Source organism: Phaseolus vulgaris, chromosome 4, assembly GCF_000499845.2.
Source record: "Phaseolus vulgaris cultivar G19833 chromosome 4, P. vulgaris v2.0, whole genome shotgun sequence".
NCBI lineage: Eukaryota > Viridiplantae > Streptophyta > Magnoliopsida > Fabales > Fabaceae > Phaseolus > Phaseolus vulgaris.
This window is the reverse complement of record NC_023756.2, coordinates 43,466,449-43,490,083: the sequence shown is the minus strand read 5'-3', so window position 1 is coordinate 43,490,083 and position 23,635 is coordinate 43,466,449. Positions and strand designations below refer to the sequence as shown.

General features: G+C 30.6%; 2 protein-coding genes across 2 annotated transcripts; one reads left to right on the top strand and one right to left on the bottom strand.

The window, feature by feature from the left end:
* The first annotated feature begins 4,141 nt into the window (after positions 1-4,141).
* Positions 4,142-10,234, top strand: LOC137837800 (ABC transporter G family member 11). The gene is made up of 10 exons (XM_068646934.1): positions 4,142-5,280; positions 5,926-6,215; positions 7,302-7,473; positions 7,566-7,688; positions 7,948-8,076; positions 8,253-8,447; positions 8,553-8,639; positions 8,729-9,001; positions 9,524-9,631; positions 9,721-10,234. The coding sequence occupies exons 1-10, from the start codon at positions 4,885-4,887 to the stop codon at positions 10,057-10,059; spliced, it is 2,112 nt and encodes a 703-aa protein (XP_068503035.1). The 5' UTR covers positions 4,142-4,884; the 3' UTR covers positions 10,060-10,234.
* Positions 10,235-21,705: 11,471 nt separating this feature from the next.
* On the bottom strand, positions 21,706-23,131 carry LOC137837799 (secoisolariciresinol dehydrogenase-like). The gene is made up of 2 exons (XM_068646933.1): positions 23,044-23,131; positions 21,706-22,638 (listed from the first exon to the last, which is right to left on the bottom strand). The coding sequence occupies exons 1-2, from the start codon at positions 23,079-23,081 to the stop codon at positions 21,864-21,866; spliced, it is 813 nt and encodes a 270-aa protein (XP_068503034.1). The 5' UTR covers positions 23,082-23,131; the 3' UTR covers positions 21,706-21,863.
* Between the last annotated feature and the right edge of the window lie 504 nt (positions 23,132-23,635).

Genomic DNA, 23,635 nt, shown 5'->3' with positions numbered 1-23,635 from the left:
AAATGTTAAGCACAATTTTAGAAAAAAACTATAAATAATTAATAAATTAAATGTCAACAACTAATTTAATAACTCTCTAACCTAGATGTGACAGTGCTATGTTATATATACATGTAATAATATAATGCTAAATGATGCACAAAAATGAAGAAATGAGAAAGTGTTGAATATGAAGTTTGAACCTCCCTTACACAACAACATTAATATTCACTATTAAAATAAATATAAACAATTTGACAACTGTATTTATTAAAAAAACCATTAAACTTATCTTTTATCAAATATATTTTTTCATAAATAAATATAAATTATATGGTAAATTTGAAAATATACAAGAAATATTAAATGTAGCACGAGTGATACTTGAATTTGTAAATAGAAGTTTTCATACATGTATTTAATTATTGATTTAAAAACTAATTCAAAGTTAATCGGTGGAATATAAAAATAATATAATTTTGAATATTAATGCAAGAAGAAGTGAAGAGACAAGTGTTAAGTCTCAATAATAAATTCGTATTGATCGGTGATTAAAATGTTACCCTTAGCCAAAGTTATTGACTTTTCAAATTTTAAATTCTAAAACTTTTTTGGTAATACATTATGATGTTAGACTATATTTAGTTTATAAAATATCTATAGTAGAATAAAAAATAAAAATAAAATTGATAAGTATTATGTAGAATAATAGGACCCTACATTTTAGTGTCTCTAATACCTAACTCACGTGTGGAAGGTATGGCGGTGCTTAATGCGAATACATACATCAACTTTGACTTTCACATCAAATTCGTTTTTATTAATAAATATAAGAGAACAAGTCTTAAAATGAGTAGAGTTAAATATAATATCTATTTCATGCTCATTAACTAACAAAAAAGAGTTGAAAATAAATGTCTGCACATGAAATCCTACCTTATCAATCAATTAAAAATATCTGTTAGTATAATTTTTAAAGTGATTATTATCAAAAGTAAAAAAACAATCATATATAATAATAATAATTTGTAGCAAAAAGTAACGTATTTTTTTTAGACAATTAGCGATTTTGCATAATTTTTACTAAAATAATAATAGAAGATATAAGTATATTTGATGGTCACTATGTGTAAAATAATTTTAGAGTGAAAATAATATAATTTAAAATGATATTAGCATATTTTATTAATAAATTAACAATTTATATTAATAAAATATTAGTTATTTATATTTTATTTTAAAATAATTATAATTTATTTAAAAATACTTTTTTTTCCTTTGTTTTTTTTCTTTCTAAAAACAGACTTTATTCTTTATCGGATTATTGAGTAAAGTTGTCCATAAGATTTTTTGTTTTTTAATAAATTTAGTTATGTTTCTATTTACTTTAAATTAGTTTGGGTTTTTTAGTTTAATTAGGTAAACGTGATTTACATGTGATGTTTATGAATATGAAATTAGTCTTTCTTAGTTCAAGGTTCTAGAGATGTGTTCAAATTATTGATTAGAACTTTGTGATGCAAGTTATGTTATCTCTGCATCTTTTAGGAGTTGGAACTTCTTTTTGGTACTTAGTCATACAATCCGGAAGCTAGACTTGAGTCTTAATAACACTTGGTTATAAGATCTGGTGAAAGTGACTTGATCACTTTGCTAGAATTTCTTGATGGATTGAACCTTTGAGTGAAATAGATGTGTTTTGAATTGATAAGTGATATGAAATGGTTGGATGTTTGATGTTAGTGGAGTATGTTTTAGTGTATTTAACGAGTCTATATAAATTGAATTAGATAGAATAAAGAAATTGTAGTATTGTTAGTTTGTGTATGATTGTATTGTGATATTTGATTATTTGATGTGAAATTTGGTTGGTTTGAATAGTCTGAATTGTGTATGAGTACTTGAGTAGTACAATTCTGAATAGGATGAAGTGATTCAAGTTGGAATTATAGTTTTCTAAATTAGTAAGAAATGATTTGAAATACCTGAACCAATTTCAAAATTATGCAGATTATGCATACTCGTTGGGCGAGCAATGTTCTTGTTGGATTCAGATAATTAAAAACTTGAGAGCATTGATTCATGAGCGAACCATACTCTCGTTAGGTAACTAAAACTTACTGGGAGAGAATTGAATGTTATGTAAATTGTGATTCTCATTAGAATTTATAATATATTACAAAAGCTAATTTTTGTATAATTGTGTAGTATGAAGTATGAATCATATTGAAAGTGTGATTGAGACATTGTATTTTCTTTCGTGAAAATACCGTGTTGAGGTTATTTAGGATATGCATTGAATTAGAGATTCATCTAGAAAAAGATATTTTGACTCTACCAATATATTAGAATCATATAAATGAAAATTAACAAGTGGTGAGAGTCGAGAAATGTTCATATGACCAAGTTTGTGGTTTGAAAGATAACTGGTATATGAATTTACCCTCTAACATGAGAGAACTTAGTTCCTATGTTCATGTTATGTGGAGAGATAACACAATAAATGTTGTATGACAAAATTTTGAGTCAAATTTAACGCAAGTACCCCACAAAAGTAGAGTAAAATATCTATGTGTATGTTAGTGAATTTCTGGCATAAATGATCTTCAATATAAGTTAATTGTAAATACTTGATTGTTTAGGACACCAAAAGAGATGAAAAATATTAAAGTTTGAGATGTTTGTAACTTGTTTAAATTAGAATTAAAATTTATAATCTTTGAAAAATATGTAGCCTATTATTTTTTATCGTGATTGTTTAAATTTATAATGGTAGTACGTTGTGGGTGATAAAACTTCACTAAGCAAATAATTTTTTTATTTCTTATATTTTATTTTAATATATAAGTAAATAATTGTATGATATAACTTTATGGATAATGTAGCTATCGGTATTACACCGATATGTAATAAAATTTAATATTTTTAAATGTATGTTACTAGGTCTCCTCCTAATAGCGACATGAATATTGTGTTATAATTAATATTTCCCTACTAAATAATATAATAATCATAAAAGGAACATGGTGGTACTAGAATTGAACTTTCTTTCACACTCACACTATCACACTATGACATGTATCTATTAAGTACATAACTTTTTCTTCTTATCCTTTAATCAATTCTCCACTCCCAACTCCTTCTTCCACCTAAGATTTAAAAAATAAAAAAGAATAATAGTAAGTACTAATGAGAATGAATGATCCATACGTAAGTTGTAACCAAATGACAAGGATGGCCATTGTTGATTGATGAATTCATTCAAGTCGATGGGTATTAATTGGTCCCATCCATGCTCTCACGTGGATACCCTTCTCTTAATTAATCTCATCTTTCCACCATTGCTACTTTTCCTTACCATCAAAGCAAAGACTTGCCTTTGCCTTTGCAGGGCATGCCAAATTAATTAGGCTCATGTTCCCACACACCATCACATTTCTATGTCACTTAGGGTCAAATATAAGAGATTTAACCACACATCTTTTAATCCAAATTCAAATACCTTTTCTTTATTCTAATATCTAACAAAAAAATTACCATATCCCTAAAAAAAATCATGAAACAGAAACCAATTTTTAAAGATCATAATAATTAGTTGTAATATTAACTAAACTAGAGACCATTTTAGAAACTAATTTTTTTTTTTTCTAAATTAGCTTTTATTATGGTTAGATAGTATCTAAATTGATATCTAATTAGCAACCAAGTTTTAACTACCAATTATTTAGTTTCTAAATTTGATAGAAAAACTTTAGTTGCTAATTAGATACTAATTTAGAAACTATTTAACACAGAAGCTAACTTAGAAATCAATTTTTTTTAAAGTTTTTAAAATAGTCTCTAATTTAGTTACTATTGTAACTAATTATTTTGATATTTAAAAATTGATTTCTGTTTCATGATTTTCTTCTTTAACGTATTTGATGTGGCGTATTTAAAGGAAAGTTCTAACCTAAAACACTGGTTAAGATATTTTAATGCACTTCTATGTAATCTGCAATGATTTTTTTTTGTCTTTCAAATTCTGTAATAAGTCTCTACTATTTATAGTTTTGAACTTATATATCTCAAGAGTAATGAATAGGAGTGTTGATAACAAGAACGGTTGAAAATAGTGTAGTAAAAAGTGTAGTATAAGGGTTTATGAAAATAAAAATGAAATGGGAAAGGAAGAATAGAAAGAGAGGGTGATGAGAGGGAAAAAGTTGAAAAACACACGTAAGTATGAACAGATCTCTCACCCTCAGGGTTAAATGGGGGTCGGTTTGGCAATAAATGTAGCTACCAACAACTAGCTGCACCCATTAATTGATTGCTTCCATATAATGGCTGAAACTTATTGCTTCATCTCTCAATATTTCCTTCGAGAATTGAGCTCTCTCTCTCTCACAAAAAACGAGTAGCATGTAGTAGTAAGATATCATATCATATCATGTTGGTGTAGCTGTTGTGTTGTGGTCATCCCTTACATTCATATCAGTTTGATCAGAATATATAATACCCTTTGCTCCAATCACTTCTTCTTGTTCATAACAAGAACTTATAAACCCTTTCAACAGTTGCAACAACACATATATATATATGCAACTCCACAGGGCTCTTTTTGCATGATCCATCATCTCTCTTAAAACCATCTCCTTCAGTCAAAACTCCCCAATCATACCATTCCCATTTCACCACTCACACTTTTCTCTCCCTCCTACTTCCCTTTTGGTTTTTCTATTATAGTAACTTCCTCATATATATACACACACTCACATACACTCCCCCTCAATAGGTTTCACTGCTTGGCTTTTGAATTTGGTTCCTACCCTTTTTCCCTTTTGCTGGATCGGATTTTATCAGTGTACCACAAAACTCTTTTGGAGGGTCTGGACCATATTGTATTGAAGAAAGTTAATTATTATGAGAAACTCTGAGGCAACAAGCCATGTGGGTATGGAGATAGAAGCAACAGCTAGGCCTTCAGGGAATGGTTCCACCCTACCAGGGTTGAGTCCTCTCAGTGAGACCCTTTGGAGAGAGAAGGCCAACTCAGAGATCATTGGAGATGTCTCAGCAAGACTCACATGGAAGGATCTGACTGTGATGGTCACTCTCAGCAACGGTGAGACACAAAACGTTTTGGAGGGTCTCACTGGTTATGCTGAACCAGGAACCTTCACTGCTCTCATGGGACCCTCAGGTTCTGGAAAATCTACTCTCCTTGATGCTCTTTCTAGTCGCCTAGCTGCAAATGCCTTTCTCTCAGGCACCATCCTTCTCAATGGACGCAAAGCCAAACTCTCTTTTGGCACCGCAGTGAGTTGTTTTCCTCTTTTGCCTTAACATCTAGTCTTTGGTTCTTTTGCCTTAACATATAGTTTTTGGTGGATGCATTCAAACAAAACTGAATATAATAATAATATTGGATCTTTATTTAATACATATATTAGATATGTTTTAAAGGTTTTGGTAGATTTTCTTTCTTATTTCTCTATATATCACCAAACTCATTCTTATTGGCCAGAAAAACAACTCAATCAAAAATATTTGGATTCTTTTGGGTACTGTATCACTGACAACTCTCTTCAGAATAGAATAAAAAAAGACAATTTTTTGAAAGATGATATATTGATTTTTACATCAAGAATAGAACAAAATGTTTCATTCTCTTCTGTCTATGTACTAAATGCTCCATACTTAATGCTACCAAGCCGTGTCTACCTTTCATTGGAAGAATATAGTTAGTTGATTTGCTAATATATATTAGCTCTTACTTTCGTCTTTATTCTTCCCTTTGGAATTAGTTTGGTTTTGAACTTTTAAGAGTAACTATGGTTTGTTTTAATTATAGTACTGAAATAGACTAATTAATAGATTTACATGGTTACTTTTTTTTTCCATGCTATTTTTGCAAAAAGGGTTTGTTCTTAACTTGGTTTATGATGCTGTGAACTTAACCAGGCTTATGTGACACAAGATGACAACTTGATTGGCACCTTAACAGTGAGAGAAACTATATCATATTCAGCTCGTTTGCGTTTGCCTGATAACATGCCATGGACAGATAAGAGAGCACTGGTGGAGAGCACCATTGTGGCAATGGGACTGCAAGATTGTGCAGACACAGTGATTGGAAATTGGCACTTGCGTGGTATCAGTGGTGGGGAGAAGAGAAGGGTTAGCATTGCCTTGGAGATCTTGATGAGACCAAGGTTGCTTTTCCTTGATGAGCCAACTAGTGGACTTGACAGGTTGTTGCACATCACTTTATGTGAATTTAATTTCCTTGTCCTAAGTGGTTTGCATTCATATATGAAGTTGTCACACGTCAATTTTCATCTAATTAACTGCTACCAAATATGTGCTGTATTTGTAACTGTGTACCATAGTTGTGCTTTTGAAGTAATTGACATTTATGTAGAAGAAAAACTTGGTTCAGTAAGCTTATTCTTAATATCTCCCCCTAACTGCAATTTTTCCTGTAGGGGGTTTTGTCTTTTCTGATAAAGAAAATCTAAATAATTTCATTTTAGTACACACTGTTTGTGAAAAAAAAAAAAGATTTATGTGATGATATGTGATGCCATTTAAGAAATTTTACCTTTTTTATATATAATTTGGCTTTTAACATGATGCAGGTTTTTAAAAAAAATTATTAATCACTCAATTACTATTTATAAAGATATATCCTTATTAAAAAGTTAGACTGTGGTAGTTAATTCATTCAAGATGTTGGTGGATACTAATAAATGAGAACAGTAGTGAAGAAATAATTAATGATTTTTTAATTTTTAGAGTGAAAAATGTTTTGAAACAAATTAAAATAGTAAAGAAAATGAGATAGAGATGTTTTAACACTGTTATAAAATTAACTATCAAAAACCATTTTAATTAAAAGTTGTATGATTGTCATGTAGGTGTTTTCTATCTGTTTATGATTGTAGTCTTTCTATGTATCTTTGGAAAGGAAAAACGTGGTGCAATAAATAACGGGCCATGCTTTGTCTGTATTCTGTTGATCTTAGAAATTCTTCTTATCTATCTCTATACAAAAACTGCAGAAACAAACAAATACAACTTTAACCGACAATTTTTGAAAATGATTTTGGAAGTTATGTACGTCTTCAACTTTTTGGATAATGTTTTACACAGTCACAACAACATCAAATTGTGTGCACCTTTTCTAAAGGGGGGTTACAATATTCTATGTACATTTGTTTTGGTGGAGAATGTTTGGTTTGTGATGTCTCTGCTATTGATCAAATTTGTAAAGTAGAAACATGTCTTTTTAGTGAACTCATGTCATAGTTTGTTTTGGAAATTTTTCTTTGTGGCAGTGCTTCAGCATTCTTTGTGACTCAGACACTACGTGCCTTGGCAAGGGATGGGAGAACCGTGATAGCCTCTATTCATCAACCTAGCAGTGAAGTGTTTGAGTTATTTGACCAATTGTACTTGCTTTCTAGTGGCAAAACTGTTTATTTTGGGCAGGCTTCAGACGCATATGAGGTAAAACTCACATTCCACTTTTTTTCTTAAATCAGCAATGATTGTAAAGAATGAAGCTTTTTGATTACTGATACAAGTTATTTTGTCCCCAGTTCTTTGCACAAGCTGGCTTCCCTTGTCCTGCTTTGAGGAACCCTTCTGATCATTTCCTCAGGTGCATCAATTCTGACTTTGACAAAGTCAAGGCCACTCTTAAAGGGTCCATGAAATTGAGGGTATTCAGCTTTTCTTCTTTATGACACACATTTGTCTTTCAATTTCATAACACTCTATATAGTCATTTTCACCTTAAAAAATGTGACATTTAATTTATCTTTGGAGGTGGTGTTTTGTTAATTCTTTTAAAGTTATTATTTCTACTCATTATGTTATGGCAACATTAGTTTCCAACATTTTAATATGTGCTTTTCATCAATTATTTTCCAACATATATATATGCCTCTGCTAACATTTGGTCTGAACCTTTCTCTGTAGTTTGAGGGAAGTGATGATCCTTTGGACAGGATCACTACTGCTGAAGCAATCAGAACTCTTATTGACTTCTACCGCTCTTCTCAGCACTCTTATGCTGCAACTCAAAAAGTGGATGAGATATCTAAAGTTGTAAGTGCTTTTCAATGATTACTTATTTATGAAAAATAACCAAACTTAAGAATGATGCAATTGAGTGTAATATATATTATATATATATTTCACACACATGCATCCTCTTTTTCTTGTTCATTTTCTGGAGTCAATTCTTCAATGTTGTGATCTTTTAAGAATGATGCATTCTGCAGAAGGGAACAGTGCTTGAAGCTGGAGGAAGTGAGGCTAGTTTCTTGATGCAGTCTTACACTTTAACCAAACGTTCCTTCATGAACATGTCAAGGGACTTTGGCTACTACTGGCTTAGGCTTGTTATCTACATCGTGGTCACTATCTGTATTGGAACCATTTATTTGAATGTGGGGACAGGCTACAACTCTATTCTGGTACTTCTACTTCTCATTTGAAAGCAATTTGAAGTTGTCATTGATTCATTTTTGCAAGAAATTTGGCCTTCTTGGAGTTCATGTGTTTTCTTCCTTTCTTTTCAGGCCAGAGGTTCTTGTGCATCTTTTGTCTTTGGTTTTGTGACCTTCATGTCAATTGGTGGATTCCCTTCATTTGTTGAAGACATGAAGGTGAGTGTTCAGTGCTCTCCATGCAACAACTAACCATGATACTCACTATAATGTAGTATAAAATCATATATTTTCAATTTCAATCACAGGTTTTCCAAAGGGAGAGGCTTAATGGCCACTATGGTGTCACTGCATTTGTCATCAGCAACACATTATCTGCAATGCCCTTCCTGATTTTGATCACATTTCTCTCTGGAACCATTTGCTACTTCATGGTTCGCCTGCACCCTGGTTTTTGGCATTATGTTTTCTTTGTGTTGTGCCTTTATGCCAGTGTCACAGTGGTTGAAAGCTTAATGATGGCAATTGCTAGCATTGTCCCCAACTTCCTCATGGGCATCATTATTGGAGCAGGAATTCAGGTATGCATGTTCCTCCCCATAGTATAGCCACATGTGCACTAAATTGCATCCATCCAAAACAATGCCATCTTTTCCTTTAAACCACCATCCAAAATTCAACCTCTCCAGTTTGTTTCATAAATTTCTGCCTTTTTCATGCAACACTGAATCTACTAAATGCAATAGTACTAATTGCATATCATGTTGCATAAGCAGTTGAAACCAGGAATTGAAAATTGTCTCTAACCATGTTTCAAAACTCCTTGAGAAAGAGAAAAAGAAATCATGTCTAAAATATAAACATGAAAACCACATCCAAAACATTAAACCAAATATGCTGTCTACTCTCTCTTTAGATGCTCACAAATATTGATAAATCTCCACACATGCACAATTTTTTCACGGCAAAATCACGTGAAAATTCAACACAAGATATTCTGTAAACCCTTTGAGCTTTTGCTCAATAATATGTTAAACAGTCCACTTGATCATCCATTCACATCTGATTAATTGACTTCTGTTTTTCTATACTTCAAATTTCAGGGCATATTCATGTTGGTCTCAGGCTACTTTAGGCTTCCACATGATATCCCAAAGCCAGTGTGGCGCTACCCTATGTCATACATCAGTTTCCACTTCTGGGCACTACAGGTAACAGAAGAAACACATTTCAACTCTAGAAAGCCATGTGCCATTATTGTATCAAAGTTTGATGATGAAAACAATGAAAACTGTTTCAGGGTCAGTACCAGAATGATTTGAGGGGCTTGATATTTGACAACCAGACACCAGAGCTTCCAAAGATACCAGGAGAATACATCTTGGAAAAAGTGTTTCAAATTGATGTGAACAGATCAAAGTGGATAAACCTGAGTGTGATCTTCAGCATGATTGTGATCTACCGCATCATTTTCTTCATCATGATCAAAATCAACGAGGATGTGACACCATGGGTTAGAGGGTACTTGGCTAGGAGGAGAATGCAGCAGAAGAGCGGAGCACAGAATACAACTATTGCACCTGATGTTCTCACTCAGTCACCATCTCTCAGAACCTATGTTTCCCCTCCAACAAAATGAAGTCATCAAAGTTTGACTCAAACAATGAACCTTTCATTAATTATCAACTAGGATTAGATATAATATATCTTATTATTTTATACACTCTTGCTCTTAACCATATTTTGAGAGAGTCATCACTGTCTTCTTGTTTATAATTTGAAAAAAATATCAATCTACTTCTACTTTCACCTAATATTCTCATCCATTTCAATTATATATAGGAGTATGATTAATTTTGTTTCATAAGAATTTAATATAGTTAGTTATATACAATTGTTGAATATGATTAGTCATGTCTTAAAGTTCTTAATTGTCCACATTTCACTTGGTTAATCATAATGGTTAATTATATATACAAATACGATTAATTTGGATGACAAGTGGCTGAGTGTAAATGTGATTCTATAAATTAATAGGTGAATTTTATATGACCAAATGTAAGTAATAAAATTATCTAATTTTATAATATTAGTTAAATTTGTTTTTGATTTTCTTTAAAAAAATCATTTTATAAATTTTCTTTAATCATATTTATTGGATTGTTGTGTAAAAGATAAAAAGTATTTTTTTCAAATAAAAACTTTTAAGTTAGGTATTACTATGCAATTTGAGATCTCGACTCACACTTCAAGTAATAATAATCATTTGTTATCATATGAAAAAAATAATAATCATTTGTCATCACATAAAAAAAAATAACGATAAAAGTATTTTATTTTAAAAATGATAACATAATTGAGTTTATTGAAATTTCCTTATATTTTTTATTTGATTATATAGAGAGTTGCTTTATTAAAAATGTCTAGCAACTTTTGTACAAGAATTTATATAAGGAATCATTTTAAGTGTACTTCATAAGTATGGGTTAAACAACTTTTCCATAATTGCAGCATTAAAATGTTCTTAAAAGGACTAAGCTGACTAATTGAGTGCTTAAGTGAAATTAAACTAATCACACTTTAAAATAACAAAATAAATCCAAAATTGGATGAACCATTTTGACCAAACTGAGCAACACTTTTTATCATCCCTTCTTTGTTTGTCTACATTCATTTATCTAAATGGAACCAATTTTGTGTTTGTTTCTTGTTAGAACCACAACTACCATAATAATGGCAGCAACTACCAACCTTCTTGCCCTAAACCCTAAATCACAACTACCCTAATAACAGCACTAATAATACCTCACCTTTCCCAATTAATGTACATTTCTCTTCTCTCACATTGCCCTTTTGTTTTACTACTTGGATAAGTCTCATTTCTCTTTTAGGCAATTGTTATTTACACTTCCCTAGTTATTGTTACACTCTTTTTTTCTTTTCTTTTTTATATAAAAGTTTTTATGTTAGGCATCACTATGTAATTTGACATCTCAGTTAGGCTGACCCCTCAAGTAACAACAATCATCTGCCATCACATGAAAAAAGTATTATTAAAAAGAAAAAAAGAAAAAACAAAAATATGGAAAGATTGGATCAAAACTCACGTGTTAAAGATACATACTTTTTCCCTTTTTCCTTTTTTTTATTATCAAAATACTCTTTGATCTAATAAGGTATAAATCCAAATAAAATAATTAAATACCAACTAATTTTAGAGACAAATATATTATTAGAGTTAGATTCTATTTTATAAACTTTAAAATTATTAATATTGAAAGTAGTTTTTATTATTAAAAATTTTTATAAAACAATTTTTAAATCAGAATCTAACATTAAGTAATAAGATTAGTAATCTAATATCTAAAGTTGTCATAAGATCAATTTAGAATATAAAGTAGTTAATAGTGAAAACCTTAATAACTAATGTTAAATACCAATTTAAAAATTATTTTATAAATTTTTGTAATAATAAAAATTATTTTAATTATCAATAATTTTTTAATTTATAAAATAATATTTAACTTAATTAATATAATAATTAATTATTTTGTGTCATTAAATTAGTTGACATGTAATAATTTTACTGTATTGTATTCATGATATACAATATTTAATTTTGTTAATTGCATTCTATATGAATTCAACAATGCACATTATTTTTTTTGTCAAATTCTTAAGTGCAGAAAATAAGACTGAATTGGTTCATCATTATGGAGTAATTCACAGAAGTAGTTTCCTAAATTGTTTCAGAAAGTATTTTCTGAAAATACTTATAGATGGTATTTTTTTCTGTTTGTTTTATTTTTAGTTTATTTCTATTCATAAGTGAACATGTAATACCTTTTAATAGGATTTAGAAAGTTTTGATGAGAAAGGAAGGGTATTGGCAAGGGAATGAAAATGTTATTATTGTGAATTCCTTTAAGAAAAGAGAAAAAGGGAGTGTAATAGAAATTTGAGGACGTGTAAATAGAGATTTCCCTATTCTGTTTCTTATTCATTTCAGTTTTGGATCCATGTTGGTTCCCTCTCCTGGTGATATGCAATTGCTTCCTGCACCATATCAATTTTAACTTTAACTTGTACCCTATTAATTTTTGTTTTTTTTAAATTACTCTTATTTTAGATTTTAAAATTCAAAAGAATAAATATAAATCAAAACTAAAAAAATATATTCTGGAAAAAAAATTCAAAACACACAATTAAAAATGCATGGATAAAAATGTATGGAATTAAAAAATGTGTTATGGAAATTCAAATCTAGAATATTTTTGGATAAAGAATTCTGCAAGTAATTTTTATCTACACCTTCTTTTAGTTTATGATTATTTTTTTGAAAGGAAACTTTTATGATTTTCATTGGGTGCATATTGGAATTTACATGGTGCAGGAAGAAATTGCCTGGGAATATTCACTGGGCTGTGCCCAGCTTTTACTCGCACCCTCCATTGAACTAAACAATGACTCTTTCTTCCTACACCTCCATATATTCTTGCACCACCTTATACTAAATGTGAAAATACTGTTATATTCTTTTTGGTGTCACCTCTAACATAATCCGGAAGATGATTTTGGATCCAGAAGTCTTCTTTAGATTTAAAAATTCAGAACTCTTTTTTGGATTTAAAATTCAATCTCATATTTAGAAAAGACTTCTGGATTATATAATCCGGAAGCTAATCACACATATGAAAAAAAAGCTTCCAGATTATATAATTCGGAAGCTAATCTTATGTATAGAAAAGATTTTCGGATTATGTAATCCAGAAGCTAATCACAAAAAGCTTTCAGATTACATAATCTGGAAGCAAATTCTGGATCTAGAAAAAGACTTCTAGATTATATATTCCAAAATATTAAAAAAGGGTATTTTTGGAATAAAAAAGCTTATAGGGTGGCACAAGAAAGGGAAGGTGCAGGAAGAAGCAACCCTAAACAATATTTGTGCAAATGTGTAAGATTGTTGCAAATATAATAATTTCATTAAAAAAATCCAAGTACTTTAGATAATCCAGCTTAACAATAATTAACTAAAATTTCTGAACATTGTTTGATAATTCAAAGATTATGTTTAATCTCATGCTTTATTAAGTTTTGTAGGTATGTACAAATTTTTAAATTTTATTATCTTGCTGAATATTTGACTTAGATTGATTGATTTAAGTTAATGTTTTGAAGAACTCCATAATAATTTTTTTTTTTCAGAATATTTTGTTTGATAAACCAGTATTTTTTATCACTAATTCATTAATATTGATTGTTTCTATGAAAATTGCGCATTAATGAGTTTTTTTCTGGTATAATTATGTTTGTTACTTGATTTCCCTTATTATAAATTAGTTCCATTAATTTTCATTATTAAAAACCTGTCATCTATTTTGAGATAAACAATCTATGAAATCAGTTAGCAGCAATGGTTACTTGTTCATCACACTGTTAATTCACCTTAATTAACATTTATAAATTGTGATTTCCATTGTTAAATTTATCATGCTGGTCTTTATTATCTGTTGTAATAATTGAGAAGTGTGCTCCAATGATTAATCGAATGCAATTCTACAATTTAAATTAAATAAAAATTTGAGATATTAGAATTTAATAATCTAATATTTTTAATGCTAAGGATAAATTTGAATTTATTAGTTAAATCAAGTTTGAGCTTAAGGGAAGATTTTTATTATGATGATTTGAGAGATCAAATGTTATAATTGAATATTTAGAATTTTTAAATTCAAAAGGTTAATTTAAAATTCTTTCAATAACATTGAATTAACTATACAGAGTAGTAAAAGAGAATGGAATAAGTGAATTTCAATCCCAATACCTCTTATCATTGTTATCTCAGTTTTATGAGTACTTACTTTTGTATTGTTAAGCAAGTTGATATAATTTTATATCAATTTACAAATGATGTATATTTTTTTTACCGTTACCACATAGAGATAGAGAGGTTTTCGAGATGGAGGTTAGCTTCTTTTTCTCCAATTTTCTGACCAACCATAATGAAAGAGATATATGGAAGATTTTTTAGAGAAGGGAGGATAAAAGATGTTTTCATATTCAGTAGATTAAACGTAAAAAGGTAGAAGTTTGATTTTGTTAGATATTTCAAGAAGTGGTCGGTGTGGACTAGCTAGAATGAAGATTAAATTTTATATGGATTAGGACTTGGAAGTTGATGGTTAATAAACCTTAGTACAAGAAGTTAATACCAATGGAACAAGGCATCAACAGAAGGAATGGAGGTAGAAGGACCAACATCAAACTTACGTTCAGGTGCTGGTGAAGGAGAGTGAAAGGAGGGTACAAGGAGACAAGGAATACAAATGGGTTTTTATTACAGCTCAGGAGGAAAAAGCAAAATGGTTGAGAAATAACTTCGTAGGAAGAGTGGCAGAGGCAGAGAAGGTGTAGGCCGTGGAGAGTTTCATAATGGAAGGTTTCAAGTTTATCAGAGTGAGGTATCTAGGGGGAACTATGTGCTGCTGTTCGGGATTCGGAAGGGGTGCTTCAGAAATCTTTAGTAGAGAATAAGGAGTGGTACGCAGATTCTTTCGAATCACTAGTGCCCTGGGTTGACAACTTTGTAGTGGAGGACAAGCTTGTTTGGGTTAGATGTAGAGGTATATATCAAAAGTTTAGGAACAAACAATGTTTCGAACAAGTAGCTGCACTGGTAGGGTCTTAGGTTAAAGTCGACGTTGCAAGGTAGAACAAAAGGTGCTTGAGTATGCAAGGTTGAGGGTGAGGGTTCCAGTGGTTCGAGAGGCATGCACGATGAAGAATGTGAGGTTTAATGAAACACCGTGTAAGGTTGTTATAGAGGAGGAGCCCTCCATCTCAAGCGTATGTGTTTGTGGTTGTCACCACAAGTGGGGGGAGAGGCATGGAGGGGACTCAGATGCTAGGTCGGAAAAGATGTTTAAAGAAGAGTTTTTCGAGTTAGAGGGTTCTGACTTTGGCCACCAGAATGACGTAGGGGTGACCGCGAAGAGATGTCTGTGAAGTTTCCGGCAGAGGGAGGCTAATCAAAGGGGAGGCACGTGTCATAGAAACTCGAGTGGTGGCAGAGAATCTAGGTGTCGAGGAGGGTTAAAGGAAGAAGATTTATATAAATCATCATTGGTCTCAACTCCTAAGTGACGTGAGACTAGGCATATTTGAAACAAATTTTCCATCAAAGGGTTAAAGGAGGAAGATGTATATAAAATGTTCTCGTCGGTTGACCTGGGTGGAGCTCCGCTTCTAACCTGTCTCCCTTGCGTTGATCAACCCTTCGTCTCCTGAATTGCACTGGAAAGTGGCTCCGTTGCAACAGAGAGGGTTATACCTGTTGATCACACTCCGACGATCAAGTCAGTAAGAGCATAAAACAAAAGTAGTATGTAACTTTAGTCCAGCACTCAAAATTGCGTACCTTTACCTGGGGTCTCATGCCCCTTTTATAACTACTTTTGTAATAATTTTCTCTCATGAAAATCTTATCTTGACTGAAAACATAAAAGAACAACAAAAAAACTACCTGCTACGGGGCACCACTTATTTATAGGCCCTAACTGCAGGAAAACATTTTGTTCATGTGGGCACCCTTATGGTGCAACATTATCTATTTACAATGCATGCAACTTGTCCTATCTCGTGCCCTAAAATGCACACTTAGGTCAAACATGTTTATGTGACCCAGCCGTCAAGTGCAACAACACCACTTTAGGTTAAAAAGTATATTTTACTAATAACCCTCAACCAACACATAGAATATTACTTTACTTATTCTCCAGCGATCTCACTAAGGCAACTGAGCCAAACTTATGATCCGCTTCATAGGTCCAACAGCCGAGCTGACCTACTCACACCCATGCACCGAGCTCCAATTACTGAGCACCGAGCACTCTGTCTAGTACATTAACTATCATTGACCTTGACTCCTAAGCGATGTGAGACTATATTGGACATCTTTGAAACCATTTTTACATTAGGGGTTTAAAGGAGGAAGTGTATATAAACTATCATTTACCTTGACTTCTGGGTGATTTGAGATTATATTAGGTGTCTTTGGAACCACTTTCCATCGAATGTTAAAGGAGAAAGGTATATATAAACTATCTTTCACCTCAACTCCTAAGCGGATGTGGGACTATATTAGGTGGTTTTGGAACCACTTTTCTATTGAAGGGTTAAAGGAGGAAAGTGTATATAAACCATTATTGACCTCGGCTCCTAAGCAATGTGAGATATTAAGCGTCGTTGACACTACAAGAAAAAACTTATATTTGGCCGGTAAAAAACGAACGCAAATGATTTAAAACTAACGAAAAAACGTCAGATTTTGCGTCGACCAAGCATAAGATGAAAAAGTTGTGGAAGCAAAGTGTTTTTTCGTCAACCAACATGAACCACACATTTTGCATGGGCCAAACCGACGTAAAAATGGTATAATATCATCGGCTTATGCATGGGCCAAACCGACACAAATGTATCAGAAAAGCGTGCATGCGTTGATTTGACCGACGAAAAAAATAAAAATGTAATAAGATTTTGCGTCAGCTTGACCGATGCAAAATTTAAGGAAAAAAAAAACTTGTGTGGGCTTGGCCCATACACATAAATGGAAGTGGAAAAAAAATTACAATTTATTTGCATGGACTTGACCGATGTATAAATGCTTTAAAAAAACATTTTATTTTTCTTTCTAGCAAATTTTACCTGTAACATTCAGAATAACAAATCCCCTATTAGAAAAAGTCATTCAAAAGTCATTCACAATTCAAAATAACAAATCCCTAATCAACATTCACACCACATTCATAATAGAAAAATAATCCAAATAGAAAAACAAAGTCATTGAGATAATTTCATCCATCCAAATCATTCAAACCGAATAGCAGTACATAAAATATAACTTATAATTAAAATAAACCATAAATTAAAATTGTACTTTAGAAATTAACTAAAAGTACTAGAACTTAAAATGTTCAATAATAGAATTACATAAAAAGAGTACAAATGAAAATATAAAATGCGTCTCATGAAGTACAAAAAAATGTGAATAACTAAAATATTTAATATATAATAAAAATATGAAATAATTAAACTTACAATCTAGGATGCATTTTAAGGGAGTGGTTGGTCATCATGCTCTATAGCATATTGGTGGTGGAATTGACTTATGCTAATAGAAGCATTGTCACGTTGCAACACAACACTGAGACAAATGGTTCCTTTATCACCTTCATTTCGTCCTCTAAGTGTGCATACTTTTGACCCACATACTAAGTTTGGTATGAAGTTGTTGATTTTCAGTCAATTGATCAAATTGTGAAACGCTGGAAGCAAAAATTTGAGTGAGGAAAGAGACTCCTTGAAGGAAGTTACCAACCGAGTTTGTCATACCATACATCGTAATTTAGTTAGTTGAAACTTGGGCCAATTTGTTTTCTACACCCATTAGTCTACTACTTGCAACATATTAATGAAAAACATGGGCCCATTATGCTACCCATGACTTTTAGTTTATGCATCCCCTAATTATTTTCTACACCCCCCACATCACTCTTTGCAACATTTTCTTGAAGAACATGGACCAATTCTACTGCCCATGACTTTTACTCTATGCAACTCCTATTTGTTTTCTACACCCACCACTTCACTACTTGCAACATATTAATGAAAATATAGGCCATTCTGCTGTCCATCACTTTTATTCCATGCAGCCTCTATTTATTTTATACACCCCGCACATCACTATTTGTAATATTTTCTTGAAAAACTAGGCCGAAATTTGCTGCCCATAACTTTTACTCTATGCAGCCCCTATTTATCTTCTACACCCACCATTTCACTATTTGTTACATGTTCTTGAAAAATATGGGTCCATTCTGCCCAAGACTTTTACTCTATGCAGCCCCTATTTGTTGTCTACACCCACTAGTTCACTATTTGCAGCATATTAATGAAAAACATGGGCCCATTCTTCTGGTGATCAATTTTACTCTATGCAGCCACTATTTAGTTTATACAACCTCACATCACTATTTGTAACATTTTCTTAAAAAACTTGTCCCAATCTGCTGTCCATGACTTTTACTCTCTACAGCACCTATTTATTTTCTACACCCACCAGCTTTTAATTTTTTCTGAAATTATATATATATATATATATATATATATATATGTATATATGATAAATATTTTAAACAGAATAATTTCTTTTAAATACAATGGAAAAAATAAAAAAAACTAAATGTATAATGTACTTAATTATTACAACATAACCAATGAAAAAAAAAGAAAAAACTTCTAAATGTATAATGTGCTTAATTATTACAAAAAACTTCTAAATGTATAATGTGCTTAATTATTACAACAAAATCAATGGAAAAAATAAAAAAAATCTAAACCTACAATGTGGTTAATTATTATAAGATAATAAGTAAAAAAAATTAAAAACACAATTTCGTAAATCTTTCTTTAAACGGTAATGAGTTTCTTTCCATCCCAATTATCACTTCTTTTATTAATTACCTTTCCTTCTTTTATTAATTATCTTTCCTTTTATTCCCATTTCCATTTCTTGCTATAACTTAACTTTAACCTAGTTTTAGTAAAATTGAAATAAGTGTTTTGTAGATCAATTTATTTCGAATAGAATTAACATATGCATTGTGATAACAGGTATATGCACACACAACACTCTCTTCTTCCCCATTTTCAACCACATAAGCTTTTAAGGTGTTCCATTAGAGTTTCTGATTTTTTTAACTTCAAAACAAAATTATGTTTGGAGTAAAACCATTCAGATAAAGGGAACTGTATTAAGACCCTTATATGGTATATTGCACATGTGTCATCTCGTGACTCTTATGTGCTTCATTTGGAAAACTTTAGTTTCTTTTGATGATCATATTCAATAAGTATAAGAATTCATGTGTTTCTTTTTGTTTATTTCTTTTATTTCTATTATTATATTTAAATTAAAATTTTCATTATTGCATGGTATGTCCTAAATGATTGCTTGTAAAAACACACTCATATCTTGGACTAGTCACATCTTCCTCCATAAGAAAATGGAAAAGAGGTCCAATAATTAAAGAATAATTTAGTTATATATTCAATTTGCATTTATAGAACATGTGGTTAAGTTTGGGACAATTTGGATATTGTAGTAATCTAACATTATGAGAAATCTTATGCTTTGTCGATAAATCTTTAAGATGATCTTATGCTTCATTTATGAGAAATAACATTTTTTAAATCACAATTGACATCAAAGGGAAATCTCCAGTTCAAAATAAATTGTTCCTTCATCCATTATAGAGATATGAAATTCAAATTTATTTAAGTTACCAATCAAAAGTTTTACCTCACTTTTTCTTTTCTTAAGTTTACTTTTGTATTTTATGATAATAATTGACTCTTTATTTTTAAATACATTCAATAAATTTTACATTAATTAGTTACTTCATGTTAAATTTATATTCCTAAATTTATGTATATTTTATATTTTATATAACATTTACAAAATTTAAATACGTATTTTTTGACTCAATTATTATTTTTCTACATTTTTCAATTCTTTCTAAACTTTTTATGTAATTTCTTTAAATAATTTAAAATTTTAAAATTTAACACTTAATCAATTAAATAAATTTAATTTAACTAACTTATATCAAAATATTCAAAATTAAAATATTTATTATAATATTAAAAAAATTAAATTTGAACTAAATCAATCTATACATGTAATAAAATTAAACATAGAATAAAATATTCAAAATTAAATTATTACAATTTTGTAAATTAAATAAATTTAAAATAAATATTTTTTACAAAAAAATAAAATATTTAAATATACTTATGCATACATTTTTAGGAATTTATTGTCGGTCAGGCCAATGCATAAATTAAATTATTCTTCGGTCCAGGCTGACATAATACTATTATTTTTTTTCTTATTCTCTTTGTGTGTTCCATATGTGTCGGAGTACTCACGAAAATGTTTTTGCGTGGGTTTGACCGATGGAATGACACCCACACTTAGCTGATACAAATGTGTGACAAATAATCACATGTTTTCTTTTAATTGGAACCACTTTTCTATTCTCTTAGGGAATAATGGTTCATCTTTGAAACCTCGTTGATCCCCACAGACGACACAAATATTTGGACCTCAAGTTCGTTGAGGTAATATCACTTAAGTCAATTATTGCACCTAAGGTGTTGTCCGCTTTAAAACTCAGTTTCGTCATTATTTTATTCTTAAAAAATGTCTCAAAAAATTTAAAGAAGAATATGTATATAAAGTATGTAATCTCGACTCTTAAATGATATGAGATTATATTCGACATACCAAAATAATATATATATAATCAATAAAAGGCAGAAAATAATTTGAACCATATATATGCTTCCGGACTTTTAAGAACGTACTAAATAAAATATTTACTATAATATTAATAGCAAACTTTGATTGTTTATCCAGTATTGAAAAGTGCCCATTTAATTTTTGCCTTCATTATTGATAGGGTTATAGATAAAAATAGTAGTGTATCTTTTCATTAAAGTGCAATTGAAATAAAACAAAACGCATTGCATATTAGCTTTTTACTCATATCTCATTGAAGGAATCTGTAGCTGTGGTACGAACAAGATTACTGTGTATCAACTGCTATAAAGATATGAAAAATTTATAGTTCAATGCTAAAAAAGATAAATTTTTCACTCAACTGTAAGACTTAAACTTATGCTTGTATTCCTAACTTCTATTGCTTTGATAAAACCACAATGAAAATACTGATCATATTTCACCCTCATATGAATATGGTTATGCTGATATATGTAAATAATTTCCATGAGAAATGTTGTTACATATAGATAACATCTAACTGTTTATTACAGAAAAAAAAGTTATAGTTCCAGAAAAAGCAAAAGGAAAAGGAGGGAAAATTACATACACAATATATATGAATAACTTTTAAAGTTAAATATGTTTTTGATTTTTTACTATAATATGAGATTGGTTTTCATTTCTAATTCAAAATTTAGACCATTTAGGCGCTTGTAAGACATAAATGATTGAAAAATGTGTCATTTTGTAAATGAAATTGGTTTAATTTGAGATTTCACTTCATCAACCATTGGAAGTAATTATAATAGACATCAGTCTCTAATAAAAGCAACAACAAATTTCGAAAAAATTAACCATCTTTAAAAAAACTTAACAATCATTTAACATGCATAGTGATCCATTCTAATCATTTTAAGACTATAAATATCTGAATGGTTGAACTAGAAACGAAAATCAATTTATTGTTATAATCAGAAATCACACTTAAATCCATTGTTACACATACATAGATACATAGATACATGACAGAAAGTTGAACAACAGCAAGAAAAGCATGGAAAACTAGGTAGGGGAATGATGAACTTGGAGGTTCAAACTTAGAATTGTGAAAACAAACCAAAACTTGGATTAATAGTTGTAAAGCCCCCATCCACGGCTAGATTATGTCCACTGATGTACTTAGACTCATCACTTGCCAAATAAAGTGCAGCTTGTGCTACATCTTCTTCTTTCAGAGTAACTCCTTTAAGATTTGAATAAATATTTGAGAACCCTTCATCATCTAGTTTGAAGAAGTCTTTTGCAAGTTCATTATGAATGCAATAACATGACAGAGAATTCACTCTGATGCCAAATTGTCCAAGCTCAGCAGCAGTATTCTTTGCCAGTCCCACAATGGCATGTTTAGAACTTGTGTATGCATGACTTGCAACCCCTCCAACGCTTGAGCTAACACTTCCTACTATTATTATGCTACCCCTTTTCGCTGGGATCATCACTCTAGCTGCATGTTTTGTTCCCAAGAAGGGACCTACCAGATTCACCCTAACAACACGTTCAAAGTCAGTCACATCATTGTCAAGAATGTTGGGTTTAGCATCATCTGATATTGCAGCATTGTTCACCATTATGTCTAGCTTTCCATACTTGGATACAGTTATGTTAACAGCATTTTCAACATCAGTTTCTTTGGACACATCACAGTGAACATAAGTTGCACATTCAGTTCCAATCTCATGTTGTAGTGCTTGACCTAGTTGGTCACGAATGTCTGCAATCACCACTTTTGCACCATGTTTGCAGAAAAGCTTTGCCATGAACTCACCAATGCCCCTTGCCCCACCAGTAATCAAAGCTACCTTTCCATCTAGTCTGCGAAATTTTTTACAACAATAATCAAAGATTGCATGTCTCTTAACTGAAACTAGTAAAAATAAGTAAATACCCAAAAATCATCGCTACAATATAAGCCTTCCACTGCTACTGTCAATATGCAAATGAAGTTTGAATCCAAAAACCATCTAGGGTTTGAAAACATACCAAATAAAACAATTTACTCAGTGGAAAAAATATAAAAACTGACAAATTAGTAATTTTTGTTTGTGTTAAATGAACCCATGTAACTACGTCTTCATCATGGGATTATAAATTAAAATCCAAATAACAATACATATATTTTAATTAAATGAAGCTCTTAAAACGATCAAAATTAGAAGAAAAAATATAGAGTTATATATGTATTTCACCCTATATTGGTTCTTAATTTATTGGCCATACCTTTGTGCAAGAAGGGGCAATTGTTGAATGCATGCCATATGAACCAGATCACTGTAAACAATTTCTATGAAGATATCTAAGAATGATTTGAAATCGTATAAGCACAAGTCCTTAAATAATTCATGGAGAAATAGTAAACTACACTATTAATCACAATATTGTTAAACAAAGTTAATAAACGTGGATGTCGGAATTAATTAATATTATATTAGGTTGAAACTTAATTTCACATTTATTAACACAATTTGGCCAATAGTGATTTGGCTTCATTGTGTTCACATTCTCATTCAACGTGGTTGCCTATCTGTCCACATTTACCCACCAATGAACAGACATTACATTAGACAATATTTTTGGTGGTTATCGAGTTGTTCATGTAATTAATTAGGTAATGGTTGGTTTTCAAATGTTTTTCTAACTATAATGAAAGGAAAAACAAAAATAATTCTTCATCTATGTTCGGTTGAAAAGAAAAAAAGTGTGAGAAGAGAAAAAAAATGGAAGATGAATTAATGATTGAGAGAAACGAGAAGAGTAATTTTTGAAACATTTTAGTTTCTTAATACACAACAAGAAGAAATTATCTATTTTT